The 14,286-nt window shown below is 51.5% G+C and overlaps 1 protein-coding gene across 5 annotated transcripts in view; it reads left to right on the top strand.

Annotated features, from left to right (window-relative positions):
- The window catches only part of Insr (insulin receptor), a 122,305-nt gene extending 108,299 nt beyond the window's left edge, over positions 1-14,006 (top strand). For 3 of the 5 annotated variants that reach the window (XM_078034776.1, XM_078034780.1, XM_078034783.1), the window contains 9 exons: positions 857-1,016; positions 2,543-2,645; positions 3,484-3,551; positions 4,186-4,430; positions 4,959-5,069; positions 5,157-5,316; positions 6,968-7,097; positions 7,406-7,540; positions 9,095-14,006. In XM_078034776.1, coding sequence (XP_077890902.1) covers positions 857-1,016; positions 2,543-2,645; positions 3,484-3,551; positions 4,186-4,430; positions 4,959-5,069; positions 5,157-5,316; positions 6,968-7,097; positions 7,406-7,540; positions 9,095-9,449 — 1,467 coding nt within the window. In that variant the 3' untranslated portion in view covers positions 9,450-14,006. The remainder of the gene's footprint in view (positions 1-856; positions 1,017-2,542; positions 2,646-3,483; positions 3,552-4,185; positions 4,431-4,958; positions 5,070-5,156; positions 5,317-6,967; positions 7,098-7,405; positions 7,541-9,094) is intronic. The other 2 variants (XM_078034778.1, XM_078034781.1) reach the window with 1 other exon arrangement.
- Positions 14,007-14,286: the final 280 nt, after the last annotated feature.

The raw sequence follows: 14,286 nt of genomic DNA, 5'->3' as shown, positions 1-14,286 counted from the left end.
CACCTTTACATTTAAAAAGGGGAAGAAGCCAAAGAATAAGGAGAGATGTTAAGGGAAGGTGCAGAGTTTCATCTAGGACAGATAAGCTTCAGGGACCTGTTCCCTGAGTAGTGACCGTATGTGATATTTCAAAATACTGAGGAATGGATGTGGGGTAGGAGGAGGGGAGGCAGAGGGAGGTGGGATAACGGGCCCCCAAACCCCTCTGTGTAGGAGGGGTAAGTTCTAGTGGTCACTCACAGGGGAGGGGCTGTTGAGAGCAGCTCATCTTATGCTTTGCACAGAACTAGGAGAAAGAGTTTGAAGTTCCCAACACAGATGATGAATGTTTAAGGACAGACAAATGCTGGCCACCCCGAGATGACCCCTGCAGGTTGCACACACGGGTTGAATCATCACCCCAGACGTCATGAATGCGTGGCGTTACAACGTGACCGTGGACTTTTAAAAATTAAACTAAAATGGAATACATCCAAAGTGTTCTCGCAGAAAGACACTGTCAGCGTGAGGTGACACTTGTTTGTTGGCCTGCTTTAATCTCTCTACAGCACATACACATAACGGCACACGGTGCCCACAAATACATGCCCTAGTGCCCCTTTAAAACAGGGTAATTGTCAAAGAATATTTTATGACACAGGAAAAGCACACAAAGCTCGACTTTCGGGGTCCGCTGAGTTTTGCTGGGACTCTGCCGTCCTGTTTGTGGGAGGTACAGATTTGCTGGTGGCTCTTATGTGTCCGTGGCAAAGTCAGATCTGCTCTGAGGAGTGAGAATGTTCAGCATCGAGCAGTTTGTCCACAACTTGGGTGCCCCAGGTGTGCAGAACTCAATGGCCTGTCTCCTTCCTCCTAGGAGCTGCATCTCTGTGTCTCCCGGAAGCACTTTGCTCTGGAGAGGGGCTGCAGGCTGCGTGGGCTGTCACCAGGGAACTACAGCGTGCGCATCCGGGCCACCTCCCTGGCAGGCAACGGCTCCTGGACAGAAGCCACGTATTTCTACGTGACCGATTATCGTAAGTTTCCTTGGCAACCTCAGGTGGTTGGGTCTGGGCTTGGCACCGTAGGCATGGTAGGACTTTTCTAGTGAATGACCCCTGGGGAGGTAGGAATGCCGGCCTGACCTTGACCCTTGTTCCACCTGCTGCTGCTGTGTACCTAAGGCTGGGCATTTGCCCTCTCTGAGCCTGCACCTGGTGCTCTGTATTTGTGGGATCCACATCTCAGAGTCAGCCAATCATAAATTGAAAATAAAAGAAAAAAATCATATCCACAGTGAATGTGCAGATTTTTTCCTTATTTCCCCTAAAACAATAACAACATTGACATAGCATTTACATTGTATCAGATGTCCTAAGTCATCCTGAGATGAATTAAAGTCTGTGGGAGGATGCGCATAGATTCTGTGCAAATACTGTGCCATTTTATATAAAGACTTGAACATCCATGGAGTTTGATATCCACAGGGGTCCTGGCACCGGTCCCCTCAGATACCGAGGCACAGGTGCACACAGGGAAAATAACAGGACCCACGTCAGGAGGTCGAGGGAGTTTCCATGCCATGGTGCATGTCCAGGGCTGTCACAGGGCACCTCTGTGGACACACTGGTTCCACTGCTAGTGTTTCCATCTTTGTTAAGAGATGGGCCACGTCCCCTGGGGAGGAGGGCAGAACGGGCCTTCTCTACCTTGGGTACAGCAATGAACAGCTAAGCGTGAAGTGTTCTTGGGCTGCTGCCTTTGGGTGAGCCAGCCCCTGAGGACTGTGGGGAAGGGGCAGCCGGCTGATCAGGCTGTGCTTCCTGGAGGTGGTGACATCTTGATCAAGATCTTGAAGAAGGAATACATAGAGGCCAAGGGGGAGATGGGTAGAGCGTGCATGTGGCAGGAGCCCACATGCACATGTGGACACAGGCATGAGCAAAGCGATTTGGAGGGAGGGAGGATTGTGAGCTGGGTGGGACGGGACTTCTCTCTGGCTGGGTTTCACGTGCTGGGCACCATGAGGGTGCAGAAGTGTCAAGTGATTCTTGCTGGGCTGGCTCAGGTCAGGGTCAGGGTCAGGGTGAACGTGCTGATGTTCTGCAAATCCCATCCAGTCCAATCCAGAGTTAGCAAACAGCCTACAAGCTTACGCACATGATGGTCTCCCACAAGGCACCCTCACTTCAGACACTAGCCGCAAGCTTGAGGGCCCCAGGTCACCTGCTCTTTTGATCCAACTACTTACAAATTTGGGGGTTCACATGACCCCCTTGGATCTTAGTGTGGGTCCCTGGCTGACCACCTGGATTCTGTGCTTGGGAAGCCACCCTGGGGTGGGGAAGAGAAGGCTGGCCTAGGGAGGGGCTGCGGCAGGGGGTTTCAGGAACACGGGCTCTGAGCCCTGCTCAGCCAAGTGGTGTTTGAGGATTGGGGGGGGGGGTGGGAAGGGGGGGTCTGAGTAACCAGCAGAGAGAGGCTCAAGGTCAAGTATGGCTCCAAACTGTGATTTTTGATGTGAACCACATATTTTCTCATTCTCTTTTCTTATTTTTTTCAGTAGATGTGCCATCAAATATTGCCAAAATCATCATTGGCCCCCTCATCTTTGTCTTTCTCTTCAGTGTTGTGATTGGAAGCATTTACCTATTCCTGAGAAAAAGGTGAGTCCGGTGATGTGCCGGCAAATGGTCAACAACCGGCTCTCGGGGCGGGGGGAGGGGGTATGCCTGGATGCAGACAGGGGTACAGCTAAGTTCATTATAAATTCCATCTTTCATTGCCCTTCCAAATCACTACTGGATGTACAACGTGCAATTTATAGGTAATAATCTTAATATGTAATATTCTTGATTGAGAATTTCCCCTCTCCCGTTGATTCTTAATGCTTTTGTTGATCCCCCCTCCCCAAACCTGCACACCCATAGCCAGCCTATGGTTGTCATCGATGAACAAGTATAGCTACAACATAAATGTTGATTTTTTTTTTTTTTTGCATTAAAGAGTCAGACCAAAATTAAATAAGAAATGTATTTTCATCAATGGCATGAGCAATACCTTTGCTGAAGCATGGTTTTTAAATCCTGGAAGAATATCATCTCAACTTTTGTGGGTCGTGAGCAATGTTGGGTACTGAAATGACCCACTGTCAAGTTGAATCTGCATTATTAGTAATACTTTATCCATTGCTTTTTTAAGTTGGGAACAAACAACAGAAAGTTAGATCCATTCCTGGGGCCAGGGTTGTGACTCAGTGGCAGAGTGCTAGCCTAGCATGCGTGAGGCACTGGATTCGATTCCTGGCACCACATAAAAATAGAAACAAATAAAATAAAGGTATTGTGTCCACCTACAACTAAGGAAAAAAACAAAACCTAAATCCATTCCAACTTGTAGTGTTTGCCCATTTCTGAGGTGTAAATGTCTCCTGCTGTGGCCAGTTCAAGACCTAGGGTGGGTGCCGTGAGTCTCACGCTGCTCAGCTTCGGCTTTTCCCCGCAGGCAGCCAGATGGGCCGATGGGACCTCTCTATGCTTCTTCAAACCCCGAGTACCTCAGCGCCAGTGACGGTGAGTACCATCCCCTTCCCTAATGGGTGATCCCACCAAGGGAGGGCCGAGGACAGACTGTCACCCCAGACAGGGCAAGGAAGGCCTCCTTGCTCCTTGGAGCTTGCCCACCTGCCCTCACCGGAGACTCCGTTCCTACGGGCCGTCCGGCGGCTGCTGTCCGATTCCTGCCTGGGTGGGAGGACGGAGCTGTTCTGGGGCCTCTGGGCTGGGGGAAGAGGCTGAGGACCTGGGGCTGCAGCCTGGGGTGTGCAGCTGGAGTGGCCGCTGAGGGTCAGGGACAGAACTCCGAACTCATCCTCCAACCTGGGGGTGGGGATTGGAAGTTAAGATGGGAGACCAAGGAGATGAGAGCCAGGGAGAGGAGGGGGCGAGTGGTGGCCGGGTGAATGCTGGGGACACGTCTGCTCTTTGTGGCAGCTTCCACGAGGGGCTTTGTGTTCCCAGCTGCAAGGGAGGGCTGGTTCCACCTCCTCCGTGGGGCAGCGACACCTGCCCTGTTCTTGGTCACATGTTCAGTGCCTGACAGAGTCCTGGGTCACAGGGACATGAGCATTTGCAGGGGACTCGGGCACGGGAGGTGGCTGGCCCCTGGGGATCAGCCGAGGGTGCCGTGTGGATAAGTGAGGAGTAGTGTTCCCCTCTTCTGTGTATGTGCCGGACGAATGGGAGGTGCCTCGGGAGAAGATCACCCTCCTGCGGGAGCTGGGGCAGGGCTCCTTCGGCATGGTGTACGAGGGCAATGCCAAGGACATCATCAAGGGCGAGGCGGAGACCCGGGTGGCAGTGAAGACCGTCAACGAGGCAGCCAGTCTCCGGGAGCGGATCGAGTTCCTCAACGAGGCCTCGGTCATGAAGGGCTTCACCTGCCATCATGTGGTAGGTCTGCCCGGGCCACATGGGCCTCCTCTCATGCCTGCCCTTGCCCTGCTGCCTCTTACCACAGACTGCCAGGGACACTGGATGTGGACCTGCCCATCTTCCCCTGCACCCTCCATCCCAAAGATGGGGAAGGGGCTCCTCCATGCCCCCTCTCCCACCTCACCTGGAACCAGACTCTATCTCTGTACCATTGTTTTCCAGAACTTTCCATCACTTTCTGGAATCTTCCTGCACTTTCCAGAATTTTTCATCTCTCTGGATCTTTTCCATCACCACCTGGAATCCTCTCTGTCTTCCCTCTTCCTGGCTTCTTTGTAGCCTTTTGTAACCTGGCACATGCCCCGTGTGCTCGGGAACATTAAGGGGGTGGGCTTTGCCTTGGGGTGTCTGTTTGCTCCCCACACCAGGGCTGATCATGCTCCATCTGGGCACAGGATGCCTAGTGTGCCATAGGCACCAGGCAGAGGGACCACGGTGAGTTGACACATCCCACAGACTCTCACCAGAGAACCCCTTACTCTGCAGGTCCGCCTCCTGGGGGTGGTGTCCAAGGGCCAGCCCACGCTGGTGGTGATGGAGCTGATGGCTCACGGAGACCTGAAGAGCTACCTCCGCTCTCTGAGGCCGGAGGCTGAGGTGAGCTGCCTCTAGACCCGGGCAGGGGGCCCGCTCCTGGCTGCGGGTACCAGGGTCGCTGAACATGAACCCATGTTTCCACTGTAGAATAACCCCGGTCGCCCTCCCCCAACCCTGCAAGAGGTGATTCAGATGGCAGCAGAGATCGCAGATGGGATGGCATACTTGAATGCCAAGAAGTTTGTGCACCGGGACCTGGCAGCTCGAAACTGCATGGTCGCTCACGATTTTACTGTCAAAATTGGAGGTTTGTCTTTGGATCTTTCTTTCTGCTTTGAAATGTCTGGCCTGGCTGGTTCAAGTTCAGGGGGCAGCTCTCCAGGATAAGTTCTCAGATCTTGTCTACAGTGTCAGGGCTGGGGCCCAGTCTTCCACTGGCCTTGAGTCATATTTATGGATGAACTCACCCCTTCGCTTCTTTCAACAATTCCTTGTGCTTGGTAGACGCTGCCACCTTAGTGGGTGCTGGAGGTGCCACTAGACTAAATCACACTGTGGTCTGCATTATCTAGCACAGCGTGGTCTATGTCCTCATTTACATTTCAATTAAGTGAAAGTAAAATTCCAGTCCATTGGTTACTGGCCACATTCGGGTGTTTGACAGCCACCTGAGCCTGTGGCCACCACATTGGACAACACAGACCATATCCATCCATAATGGTGGGGCTGCTCCAGAAAAGTAGTAAAGAATTTCACACTGTGTAGACGAGACGAGGAAGGGAGGGCAAAGAACAGTGAAGGGAGTAGAGTCCCCGGGGGTTGGGGAGAGAAGCCTCGGGGAGAGTCCAGTTCAGGAAACATCGCTCTCTGTAGGAAGGTGTGACGTTCCAGCGGCATCTGGCAGGATGAGTGAGAGTGTCCAGGAGAGGGGATAGCGCATGCAAAGGCTCTGAGGCTGGAAAGATGGTTTGGGGTCTGAATAAGATGGATATGGGGGACCTGAGGAGCAAGAGAGGTATGTGAGCTGAGAGGCCAGAACCACACCTGGAGGGGCCTTGCAAGTCACAGAATGTCACCTGGTAGGATACAAGTGGGAAACATGACCTTCCTTATGATCTCAAGGCCATTCTTCTGGATTAGCAATGGAAACAGGAAGGAAAATGATTCGGTTTATGATCCCAAGAGATTCTCGCCATATGTAATGGTGATGCCTATGATCCCAGGGGCCTGGGAAGCTGAGGCAAGAGGAGGGCGGGTGCAAGGCCCATTTTCCTGGGGGTGTAGCTCAGTGTTGGAGTGCCCTGGGTTCAATCCCAAGACTTCAAACAAACGAACTGAAACTCAAAAAAAAACTCCCCCAATACGCAAACAAAACCCAAAAGATGTCCTCTTACATTAGCAATGGAGCAGGCGGGGGCATGGTCCTCTTATGTGGCCTGTCCTGGGCAGTGGGCTGTCACTGTCGGGTGGGAGGGGTGTAGACTGGTGAAAGGTGGTGGTGGACCTGGGTGGCCCCAGTGAGGAGTAGCTGGGTTGAGGGAGAGGTGGGGTGCTGCTGGGTTGGGTGTGGGGAGTGAGGAAAGGGGTGGGTCAAGGGAAGGCCCGATTCTGGGTGTCTGGGGACGAGCTGGTTGGGTGACGGGGCTCTATCCAGTGGGGACCAGAGGTTGGCTGTGGAAAGTCAAGAAGTCAGTTTGGGGTGCTGGAGAGAGTACAGGGTGGGTGCTGAGAATGGAACTCCAAGGTACAGGCCAGAAAGCCAGGTCTTTGTCACTTGGTGCCTCCTGGTCCCTCCCTGTAAATGGCGGTTGGCATTCCCCCTCCGCATCCTCATGAATCCCCCAGAGTCCGTTCTCACTGAACATGGCCAGCCCCGGTGAACGCACACCTGAGGGCAGTCAGAGTGGCAGACCGGGGCCACAGGCTGCAGGCTGAGTGTGTGACCTGTTTCTTGTCAGATTTTGGAATGACCAGAGACATCTACGAAACGGATTACTACCGGAAAGGGGGCAAGGGCCTGCTGCCCGTGCGGTGGATGGCACCCGAGTCCCTGAAGGACGGGGTCTTTACCGCTTCTTCTGACATGTGGTGAGTTGGCTGGAGCAGTAACCACATGGCCGGGCCTGTGAGGAGGCATGTGTGACAGGCCCAGAGGGGGCCAGGGAAGCCGGCCTTCCTCCCATCTCTTCATCAGGAAACGAAGGCGATGCCCGGGCTGCAGACCTCACACGGCTCCCCTGCATTCCAGTGGAGACTGATGTTGTAGGAATTCATGAATTGCAAGAGGAATTGTTTCATTAACAAGGCTCTAATAAATGACAGCCAAAGTCCAGTGGATGATAAGGGTGTGTGTCACTGGGTGGCTTCTTTGTTAACTACTCTCAACCTGCCGGCAGGTCCTTCGGTGTGGTCCTCTGGGAGATCACCAGCCTGGCGGAACAGCCCTACCAAGGCCTATCTAACGAGCAGGTGCTGAAGTTCGTCATGGACGGCGGGTACCTGGAGCAGCCCGACAACTGTCCAGATACAGTGTAAGTGCAGAGACACAGCACAGGTGTGCCTGGCCTATGCTGCTCGCACACTTGTGTGTGCATGCTGTGTGCCTGGTGTGTTTGAAGTGCGTCTTCACATGCAGGCTTGTGCTTGCACGTGCCTGCCTGGGTGTTTCTATATTTGATCATTAAGCATGTGCTGTCTGAATGGCATGTCTTCATGCGAGCCTGTGTTTGCATTTCAGATCTTTGCAAGCATACTTGTGCCTGCATGCAGGTCTTGTGTGCTTGTGGTTTTTTTTTTTTTTTTTTTTGGCACACTTAGTGTGCACATCCCATGACCTCACCTCTGTGTGTGCACTTGGTGTGCATATTGTGCATCTGCATTCATGAGTGTGGTTCCATATCACGTCTTCACACAGCTGCTTTTATTGCATACACAACTGGGAGGCTGTGCTAGGAGCCACCATAGTGGCAATCTTGGAGAAGGAAACCTGAGAACTTGGGGGAGGGAGACCTATGCTTGTTTTTTCTTTTTTATTATGTAAATGTATCAGGTATCGCCCCCCCAACACACATTTTTCTTTTAAATTTTTGTTATAGGGTCAAATAGTCCACACACACCTGTGCCATTTTACACTTGGAAAATTGTCTAGCTTCACTAATGGTCCAATAAATATTGCCTTCTAAAATTAGGAAAAAAAATTTCCTACTCAGTGCTAGCAATGCTGTTGTTAGGTAACCATTCTTACTGCCTTTTGTACTAGTTACAGTTGCAAAGACGTTGCATTAGTTCTAGGATCAGGGAGATTAAGTGAGGCCTAGGGTGGAGCTCGCAGGCTTCTCCCCAAAGGGCTACATTGTGATGGTTTCCCGCTTTGGGGCCTTGTGGCTGTAGCTCCCGGTGGCTGCAGACATTACTTAATGAGTGGGTGTGACCATGTGCCGATTAAACTTCGTTCATAAACACACTCAGAGGGCCAGTTCCCGCCCTGGAAGGTACAGTGGTGGTGAGGAGAAAGGTGAAATGGAGAACAAGCCCGACTCCTGTCCCAAGTGCTCTTGGTGGAGCAGAGCGTTAGCCTGGAGGCCCCAAGGCAGCCTCTGAGGATGTAGAGTCTCCTCCGGGCACATACCATGAAGCCCACTGGCAGGGGCTGCTCCTGTGGCTGAGGCCCCTCCTCCCACCCTCTGGGGATGGAGGGCTGGGCCTCTGGCAGGTGCACCTACTGGGGCTTGAGCATCCCGCCCTGCGGGGTCTTCAAGTCCAGCACTGCTGGTGGACCAGGGGAGCCCTTCCGGGAAGCCCAGTTAGGAATGAAAGGTTATGAAGCGCCGGGTGCAGAAGGGGTGGAGGGTCAGGGATGGATAAAGCCATCACCCATGATGCACCTGTCCTAGTGAGATGGCCTTTTTGGCTTACTGTCAAAGCCACCTTTTCGTACCCTTGAGTTGCCATTCCTGCCTTGACAAGGGCCGCACACATGGCTTCCGACATGCACAAGTGTCATCTCTGAGTGTCGGCTGCAGGGCTGGGGCGTGCTGCTTGGTGGACTCCCAGACTCATCCCCCACCTGTCCCTCTGTCCCACAGCACCGAGCTGATGCGCATGTGCTGGCAGTTCAACCCCAAGATGCGGCCCACCTTCCTGGAAATCGTCAACATGCTCAAGGATGACCTGCACCCCAGCTTTCCAGAAGTTTCCTTCTTCCACAGTGATGAGAACAAGGCTCCTGAGACTGAGGAGCTGGAGATGGAGTTTGAGGACATGGAGAATGTCCCCTTGGATCGGTCCTCCCACTGTCAGAGGGAGGAGGCCGGGGGCCGGGAGGGAGGGTCCTCTCTGGGCATCAAGCGGAACTATGAGGACCACATCCCCTACACCCACATGAACGGGGGCAAGAAGAACGGGCGGATTCTGACCTTGCCCCGGTCCAGTCCCTCCTAACAGTGCCTGTGGGGGAGGTTCCTGTTTCACTTTTCTCTGGTTTGAACGCCTCTAGAAAACTCAGGATTCTCACAACTCTACCCCAACGTCAAACAGATCTCAGAGATAGTTCCTGTACATTTCTGTTCATCTTTTGACCTAAAACACGCTGTGTGCTTGCCAATTCGACTGGTCATCAGAAGATTTAACTGTGAACCTGGACGGGAAGGGGTTCCATGGCTGCTGCCCTTTGGGCATCCACAATTTCGAACCAGGATTTTTTTTTCTTAGTAGATTGAAAGAAAACACGTATTTTTACAGAGTTTTTATTTTTCCTTCTGCTAGTGTCTGAGCTACAGTATAAAAGAGAGAACTTGTCTGAGGAGCAAATGTTGAAAGGAGAAACAAAATCCTGTCCCGCCAGAAGCCCGAGCTTTACAGGGTGACCTTTCTCATCCCGATGGAAGGATTTTATTTTTTTCTTGTTCACAAAATCAGTTCCTCAAGTTGACCAACAGCTGCTGCTGTCCCTTCTGATAAGTGTGCACAGCCTCGGCGTGCGTGCACACGTGTGCTTTGGTGTGCGTGCGTGCGTGTGCGTGCAGAGTCTTCGTGCTGAGTTGAAGCTTTGGGAATTGGCTCTGGGGGTCTGTGGCTGGCAGGTCTGTGGCTCACGTCCTCCCCCCGGCTGCTTCCTTCCGGGAGACTGTGCCCTAGACAGAGTCTTCTCCTGTCGGGAGTCCTGCCTCAGGTGACTCTTCCCCTTCCCTCTGGTGAATCGATGGTTTTCAGGAGCTGAGGGAGGGACGTTTAGTTTGGAATGGTCATCGTGGATCTTTGGAAGACCAAACAAAGCCAGGACAAAAAGAAAAAGAAGCAAAAGGGAAAAAAACCTGAGATGACAGAATTTTGAGGATATATTTGTAACATATTTAATTTTGAAGAGGTCTCGGGCATTAGCCTCCTAAGTTATTGACTGTTCCCTGGAGGAGGACTGGGGGGTCTGCCTGTCTCAGGAGAGTGAGTGGGCAGGAGTAGCTTCTTATTTGGGTCTTAAAGGAGTGTTTTCTGGGAATTAAGCCACATTAGCTGCTAACCCTTTTGGACATTTTTGAGGCCCCATGGAGTGTGGGCAACTGGGAGTTGGTCCTGTTTGAATAACAAGTTCTGCCGGAAATTTCCTGCTTGGATGAACTGGTTACCGATGGGCCCTCCTTCGAGGACACCTGTGTTCATCCTTTGTGTACCTCCCCCCGGCCCCGGTGTTCCTTCTCCTGGGTGTGCACCTTCCTCAGTTACTGTGCGAACACAACAAATCGGCTCCCAAAGACCAGCAACCAGGATGGCCTCTGCGAACATCAAGCAATATACCAGGGGACGCGCTGAGAACGTCGGTCCTCTCCATCCGTGGGACATCTGAGTATCCTCAGTACCGTCGCCCAGAGCAGCCCTGTGCCCGGGAACCTCAGCTGGGTCAGGCGTGATACCTGAGCATCTCCCTCAGGTGCTTATCATGTTGCAATCTCTAAGAGACTAATGTCTGGAGGCGAGACCGTCAGACTCCCCCACCGCTGAGAACTGAACGATGGGAGTCGCCCATCTAATTCTCTGTGCGAGAATCACAGCTGCTCAAGTGAAGAACATGGTGAACTCCCCACCTGGGTTCATCAGAACCCTCCCCACGGGCCACCCCTGAGCGTTTCCCTACAGATGTTTGCTTCCTTCTCCTCTTCCTCTGTTAAGAGTCGTGGGACAGGGATACAGTGACGACCTCCGAGCCCTCTCAGTTCTGGGTTGAGAACACAGGTAGACACGAATTCCAACGGCCTATTACTATCTTATTTATATGATTTGAGAAAATACAGCCTGTAAAATGTTGCTGGGGAGCCTCAGTGATTGGGTACAAGAAGCAAGAGTACAGAAATTATTTTCGCCAAAATTATTTTGTAAATATAAGAGTCTGTATGTCAATTAGAGACACACAGATCTAGGTATTTTGTTCTTTTCCTAGTAAATTTGTAGTAATATACTACGCTAGCAGCAGTTTTCACATTTTTCTAATTCAGAAAGTTTTTCTTAGTGGGAAAAAGTATTTATTTTAATATATAAAATCAATCTAAAAATCACTTTCGTAAAAAATGGAGTGCATGTAAATTTTTATCAAGGAAAAATAAACAGGTGAATGTGGGTCATGATTTTTTTTCCCAGCACAGTCTACCTCAGTGTGTTGTTAGGATGTGGTTCAATAACAGACATCTTTGAGACTTCAGAATTCTGCCTGGATCCAGTTTGAATCAGGAAAAAAGTGTATTAGCTGATTCCAAATGGCAGGGACCAGTGAGAATTTTGAGGGGGGGAGTTAGGATGGAGAAGTTGTAGCCTTCATGTGAACCTAGTCCTGACCTCCTGACCGATAGTATTCCTCTCTGAATTAAATCTTCCTTTTAAAACATCCTGCATCTGTTGATGCTGTGCTCTCCAAATGGAAACCAAGGTTCAGGTCATCGCTGTAGCTGATGGATGGGGCACCTGGCCTGCCGCCTCGGATGAAACGAGGGTGTCTCATCGGCTGCTGAAAAGGCAAGCTTTGGCTCAGGGCCAGAATCCATCACCCCCCTGTCCTGCTGGAGCCCCCCAAAGTGAGTGCACAGGTGCTGTGGGTTCTCGGATACTCATTCCCACTCCTTCCAGACTGATAATGCTCTGGGGGGGGGGGAGCACATAGATTGTATTCACAGGCACCCTACACGCACATGCATACCCTGACTGCAGGGTTTCCTTTTATGGAAGGTAGGGCAGGGGGCATTTCTGGAAATCCCAGTTTAAGACCCAGCAGTGTGCTGAACACAGTTTTAACAAAACCTTGAACCCCTGTGTTGGGCCTTGGCCTGACCTTGTGCGACTTTGAGAACTCTTGTGAAAGTCTAGGTGGGGTCAGCAGAGCTGTGGTCTTATTTGCCAAACCCCACTGCTCCTGTCCTTTTAGGCACTGCCCTGTGGACCCCCTCCTCTCCACCTCCTGGAGAGGGGTCAAGTCCTGGCCTGCCAGTACAAACGGGGGTCCACCAATTTCATTTTGATGTCTCCTGCGGTAGTGAGAAGAGTGGGAAGCTGATGGTTCCCAGACCTCCTCTCAGCCTTAGAAAATGTTGACTGTGTGACATAGAAGTTTGGCCCTACAGAGGCATGGCCATGCTGGGAGTTGGTAGTGATTGTCACCAAACACTGGCTTAGGTGAACACTTTTTGTTCGTCTTTAAAGACGGCTCACTGTTATGAACACTTTTTCATCGACATGTGAAATCCATGCAATAGTTTCTTCTTTCAGGAGGAGAACACCCATCACATCTCTTTCTGCCCAGGTCCGTGAGGTCAAGCACATGCTAGGAAATGCCCATGTTCTGGGAGCTGTCCTAGGTGCTGTGCTGTCATTAAGCTAGTGGGAAGGCATGGTCCTTCTCTGGAGAAAGCACAATGTAATGAAAACGTGGAATCGATAAAAGGGTTGGCACTACAATGCGGTGACCCTAGAAGTATGTCCCCCACTGATGTGCAGTCTTGAATCCCACCCCGGCAGGGCAGATGGTCCAGCAGGAGATGTGCATGTTGGGTTAGGAAGTCCTTGGTAGCCCACCATCACACTGGTTGTTGGGCAGTGTGGCCATCAGGGCATGGTTCCTGCTGGCCGTCCTGGTGAGCAAATGGATGTGCTGTGTACCAGAAGTGGTCACTTTTCTGCTTCGTGGTGGGTGGAATTTGGGGGTATATCAATGTCTTGTGGATGCCATCTGGTGAGTCCTTGACACCTTGGGCTTTTCAGAAATTATGGTTTTGTTGGGGGTGGGGGAAGGGGGAATGGTTTTTAGATAGATGGTGTGCATGGGGTAGTATCATTTCAGAAAATCTTCCAGAATGTTCTCAAGAATATTAATTTATGCTAGAAGCTGGAAATGAACAGAACAGACCAGCACTCGGTTCTTTAGAGCACTTAAAAATGGGATGGCCTTTCGGGGGCTCTGACTAAATGTGTCATTAGGGGTCCCCAAGAAATGGAGGCAAAGCAATGACTTTTTGAGCTCACTGTCACCTTCTGATACTAATCAAGGTTCAGAACTAGCCTCTAGCCAAATTTTTGTGTGGGTGTGGGCCATAAAAATCCTTGTTAAAAACCAGATTCATGCATCTGGGGCTCTCGGTTCTGGTTGAGAAGGAAGGACAAGCCCCAAGCGAGTGTACCTGGACGCATGTGAGCAAGATGGCTCACCTGGTCTTTAGACTTTATCAAGTCTGCTGCTCCCTACCCCTGTGTGTGTCTGGGTGGCCTTGGCTCTGCATGTCAGCAGTGCAGATCAAATGTCTACGGCTTTTGCAGAAGACAACTCGGAAACAATACCCACCCAAAGCCCAATTATTACGTTTTCAATGTTTTCCTACAAGAGCCAAGTAGCACCATGTACAGAATATGCCTTTTTTTTTTTTTTGGTGGTGGTGGTGGGTGGGGGGCCTGGAGGTATTGGAATTGTTCTGCATGTAAAATATGGGGTAATTACTTGTTTATATTAAAATTCTGAATAAATTATCTGAGAATTCTCTTGTTTTTGTGTGGCTGGCCTCTGCGGGCTTGTGACTTTCAGGTGGGCTGTGTTAATGAATCCTTGGGAGGTAGTGGGTTCTGAGAGTCGCGTCGCGGGTTCTTCAGCCACGAGCTGAGGTTAGACAGCCGCTGCTGGCAGATTCGCTGATGGCCAGGCCACACCTGCAGCCAAACCACCCGTCGACATGCTGCCTTGTCTCCCCACACCAGGCCCTCCCGAGGCCTCCCCGCCATGCGCCACCAGGGGCTCTCCTAGGCCTCCTCA

This window comes from Ictidomys tridecemlineatus, chromosome 2, assembly GCF_052094955.1.
Source record: "Ictidomys tridecemlineatus isolate mIctTri1 chromosome 2, mIctTri1.hap1, whole genome shotgun sequence".
NCBI classification, from domain to species: domain Eukaryota; kingdom Metazoa; phylum Chordata; class Mammalia; order Rodentia; family Sciuridae; genus Ictidomys; species Ictidomys tridecemlineatus.
Note: the sequence above shows the minus strand (reverse complement) of the source record. Positions and strands in the feature narration are given on the sequence as shown.